Source organism: Centruroides sculpturatus, unplaced genomic scaffold, assembly GCF_000671375.1.
Source record: "Centruroides sculpturatus isolate CEXI.00-Female unplaced genomic scaffold, Cexi_2.0 scaffold2368, whole genome shotgun sequence".
In the NCBI taxonomy this organism is placed as follows: Eukaryota; Metazoa; Arthropoda; class Arachnida; order Scorpiones; family Buthidae; genus Centruroides; species Centruroides sculpturatus.
The window spans coordinates 26,036-30,985 of record NW_019386500.1 but is presented as its reverse complement, the minus strand read 5'-3'; the positions used below and the strand labels follow the sequence as shown (position 1 = coordinate 30,985).

At 31.3% G+C, this 4,950-nt stretch overlaps 1 protein-coding gene across 1 annotated transcript; it reads right to left on the bottom strand.

Moving 5' to 3' along the window:
• Positions 1-747: 747 nt before the first annotated feature.
• On the bottom strand, positions 748-4,626 carry LOC111615155. Its single transcript, XM_023356554.1, has 5 exons — positions 4,544-4,626; positions 2,764-2,877; positions 1,162-1,326; positions 958-1,086; positions 748-871 (listed from the first exon to the last, which is right to left on the bottom strand). The coding sequence occupies exons 1-5, from the start codon at positions 4,624-4,626 to the stop codon at positions 763-765; spliced, it is 600 nt and encodes a 199-aa protein (XP_023212322.1). The 3' UTR covers positions 748-762.
• Between the last annotated feature and the right edge of the window lie 324 nt (positions 4,627-4,950).

Sequence of the window (4,950 nt, the reverse complement as noted above, 5' to 3'; positions counted from 1 at the left end):
ATACTTTTAAATTATTTACTTTTTACAAAAAGGTGTTTACGATTAAATATCAATTTTTTATTATGTTTTCGAACTTAAATATTTTAAATATTAATTTGTTTTCCTTGTTATATATAAAGAATTTCTATTCTGTAATATATAAAAAGAAATATTTAATATTAAATGAAATTGCATTATGATATTCATTGTTAAATTTTTGTAAATAATTAAATATATCAAATTCAAACCAAATCTNCCATCGTCGCTATAAGGCAGCACATATATCTCAAAGCGCCCGTAAAGTGCCCGCAAAACGCGCGTTTTAACAAAAATCTATAAACGCGCGTTTAACGCGCGCTTGGCGTTTGAGTGTATACGGCTACATAGAACTCTTGGTTCTTTAAAACGCGCGTTGAAAAACGCCTAGTGTGTACAGGGCCTTAAATAAAAGGTGCGAAAATAGTAATAGGCTATATATTGTTCGTTCGTATACGATGGAGGTATAATTTTTTATGTTTAAATGTGGATTGTCATAGCTTAAATTTCGATTCGAATAAAACAAAACACGGCTTCTTTCCTAATTTTTTGTTAGCGCGTGTTATTCGGTCTTACCGATTACGAGTTCGCTAGAGTTTCGGTCGGCCGACGTGTTCCCGCCGCTGGATTTCTCAGCTCGATTTAAAAGGCCAACTTTATTTTTTATTCGAAAAGAAAAAGAACAAAGTTCTGCCGACTTTTCCCAAATACCGGGATTTTCTATACCGAATCGTAGCGGCGAGCTTCTTACAAATGGCTCGAGAAAATAAAAAAGACGTTTCTTACCTTTGCCAATTCGTCGGAATTTGATATCTTTTGCGTTAAGATTTCCATAGAGGCTTTAAATCTGTCGGAACTGTTAACGTTTAAAATTTTCAATTAATTTAAAGTAAATTAGAAAAACGTGTGGAGCGAAGTTTCTAGGCGAGAAAGAGTACGCACTTTTCTAGCATTCTGCTTCTTTCGGTTGTTATAACGTCGAAAACGACTTCCCACTTGCTTTGGTCCAGAATGCTATCGATTACGAACGGCAGATACTTGGGCTTCTTGAACAGAGCGGCGTTCAACACGCTGAAAATAGAATTGTCCCACTCAAACGTTGGCATTTTTTACGCCCGTCGATAAACGGCGCGGGAAGTTACCTACCGATGGAGGTTGTATTGGTTGTTTACGCATCCCAGAGCGTAAATCACGTCGTCCGAGGGAAATTTTCCTCTTAGGCTTTTAAAGTAGTTTTCCACCTCTTCCCACCTGAAACTCTCGTTTCTGATCGCCGTGCACAGGAACAATTTCACTAAGGGACGGTCGTTCCTGAAATTAACACGAGTCGGATATAAAGCCGTTCTTCGAGAAAATTCGTGGGTCCGGAATTCTTTGCCTTTTCTTTTTTCTAGGAATCCGGAGGTCAATCCGCTCCTCTTCCTCCCTTTCCCACCGATATCGGAAATTCGGCCTAAAATGTCGTAGAAAAATTCTTTTCGCCCCGGAAAGATTTTTAAAAAAAATTACGGTCTGTCTCGGAATAATAGTACTGTACATCTTAGTGAAGATGCAAATATTTATGGTCATATTTTCTAAGTTATTTTTATCTTAGCGGCGACAAGTATTGACACGCCATTATTATAATCCGTTAAGATTGAATTATAAACTCCGTATCGCATCCGTATGGCCGTATTGTATTCCGAAAGAAAAGTTTGGATGGGGAGAATCTGCGGACTACGCACGGGCCGAGTCGTCTTTCGATCGGAAGTCGAAGGCCGGAAGTAGCCAAGACCCGGACGGATCGGGAACTCGACGGAAACGGACAAGAATACGTGGCTATCGGAAATTACTACGGTATTAATAAAAAGCGAGAAGACGGGCAGTGTCGACGGCAAGTGCGTCTCATCGATAAAAATAGACCTTTGAAAAATATAAGATTTAAAGTAAGAGTTATTTTGGTCGTAAAGAATAGAAATAAACAATAAATGAATAAATAATTAGAGTGTAGATGGTAGATCTGGCAACAACAAACGGACACACTTTCTCCCGTTTGCATCAAGAGTGCGCGTGCCTAAGGCGATCTGTCCGGTACACCGTGTCTTACGATATTTCGTAGCTACTGCTGTACGTACCGTACCAGCGGATACGGATACGGATACGGTTACGGTACGGACATTACAACCCTTTTAAGATATAAATAAAGTTAACCTTACTTCTACGATTAACAAAAGTCGAATACTTTATTGGGGAATTTGTTTAAAAATAGGGCTTAGTGTATTTTAAAAAATTAGAAATAAACTTGTAGAAAACTTACGTTTAAGAAAAATAAAGTTTGCACTTTCGTTTTCGATTGGCTTCGGAATTTATCATTTACACTGGCGTATACATTTGACGACAAATTGCTTTAGGAAGTGGGCAATTTTCCCGAAGTAATTGATGCTTCTACCACTTCTATCCCTTAGAATTTGTCATCCAGTTTAAACCGATCGGAATAGGGATGTAAGAATTCGGCCGTTATCGGGATCGTCGCGCCCGAATATAATTTTTTTAAAACGCCTTTTACCGGCACGTGCCAAATTTTACAGCAAAGTTTTACCTTTGTTCGATTTTGTTACTTTTTTTATAGTTTCGACCTTTTTGAGGCCGCGGAAAATACGCGAAATCGTGATACGAACGTGCGCGGAGTACCGTACGTACGCAATATTTCATTTATTACTAAGGTAATTTCGGTTTCGTATAATTAAATAACAGAAAATCGCTTCTTACCTATGAATGTCCTTCCCACGCTTAATCCATTCTTCGTACTTTTCTATGGCTAAATTTACGCAAGAAGATTCGTTAACGGAACAAATTCCGCTCAAAATCTCTTTCTTCAAAGTTCTGTAAGTTTATAAATATTTAATAATTTCTTCCGATAATTAGTGAGAGGAAATAAAAACTTTACTTACAATTTGCTATGGCTAAATTTACGCAAGAAGATTCGTTAACGGAACAAATTCCGCTCAAAATCTCTTTCTTCAAAGTTCTTGAAGTTTATAAATATTTAATATCCATAAAAGCTGAATTATAAAACATGTTTGTACAGCATAAAATCTCGAATAATAATGATAATTAAAGAAGAAAAAATTGCATTTCTATATAAATAACTGGACAATAACCTCTTATTTAGAAAATTAGAGAAAGAGAGGGGGAAAGGAAAATATATCTTGACATTTGCTTTACTTCTTAACGACCATAATAGGTAGTTCATTCAGTAATGTTTGCTTTTATACATAATAACCTTTTATTATTTTCAGTTGCTAGGCAACGCATCAATGAAAAGATGTTGAGAAACACTCGGAACAAAATATCAGAATTTGAATTAATGATTCAATTTAATGCCATTATCTATGTTAAAAAGAAAGGAATATAAAAAGAATAATGTATATAAAAAGTATTCTGTACTTTAGTAAACTCTGAATTGCAAAATATAATAAGAATGGACATTTTTTTTAATCAATTTAATCAGATTTTTTTAACCTAAAATTTCTTTTTTTTAAGATTTAATCGTTCGAAAAAGTGAGGCTTTTCATTGTAAAAATAAATTTTATGTAAAATATATATATATATATATTAANACTAATTTTAATTATTTTTTTAAAATATGAATTTAATTTTATTACTCAATTAAATATTAAAAATAAATCAATAGTTTAATGTAATTAATAATTAATTGAGTTTACATACAAAGTATAATTACAATTATCTTAATTAAAATTGAACTTTTATTATTATTAAAAACTTAATTTTTAAATTTACATTAAAAATATTGGTTTCTATAAGCGTACTCGATACTGTATATTTCACTTATATACGTATCAATGTTATAGTATACATACATTGTACATATAAATACATAGGCATGTATATATACGACAATATGTTATCATACCATCAATGTGTATCGTATGATTATATGACATTAATTCAATTTTAATGAGAATAAAATGTAATAAAAATTTAATAAATTATTCGAATGAGTAAATAACTTGGTAATTTATAATTTTAATAAGATTCTTTATTTATTTTAAATTATTTTATTTAAAAATTTATAACGTTTTCAATTTTTAAATATTAACTAAACAATTGATATCGCGTACATAGTACATAATAGCATTTTTATTTTTATAATAATAAATATAATATAAAAATTATATAAATTAGATTATTGGACATAAGTACAGCCTTTATATAAGTATTTTTTTTGTAAAAATAATATAAATTAACGTAAGAAACTGTTAATGTAATAAATTATAAGAGATTATAAAATGCATAAACTACACTCTTATTATCCACGCTCAATTATTTATATACAGATTATTACTTCAATAAGTTAAACATGTAAATGCTCATATTCATTAATTTTCTCTTCGTCACATATTTTTTTTAAACATGAAAAAAAATCAACAGATTTTTCCCCCTTCTCCTTAAAGATGTAAAGCAAGATAAACAGTAATGGATAACATTTTCATTACCTTCAGTAGAAAGCAGTAATGTCAAGACAAACTCTGTTCTGCTCGGATCTGTTGATTGAACGTCAATAAAGAGGATTAGAGTAGACATTGTACGAAATCCAATCTCCAGTTTCATGTAGGAAATGAACCAATATATCTGATAATAAATGGTCCATAAAATATATTCTGTTTCGTATTGCTGGCGACATTTTTTTTTAATTTTATTTTTTTATTTTCATAATTCTTCTTTAAACTTAAAATCACTCTTCTCTTGGTTTGTTTATATTATGTGTACGTGTTTAATATTGTATATAAGGACATGAAAATTTAATATTGTAGATAGAAAAAATAATATTGAAGATATTGCTTGAGTTTACAGAAATTTCACTGCTGTAAAATTCATCATTTTATTATTATTATTTTTTTATTTTGTTGAAAGGTTTGATGTATCAATTCTTCT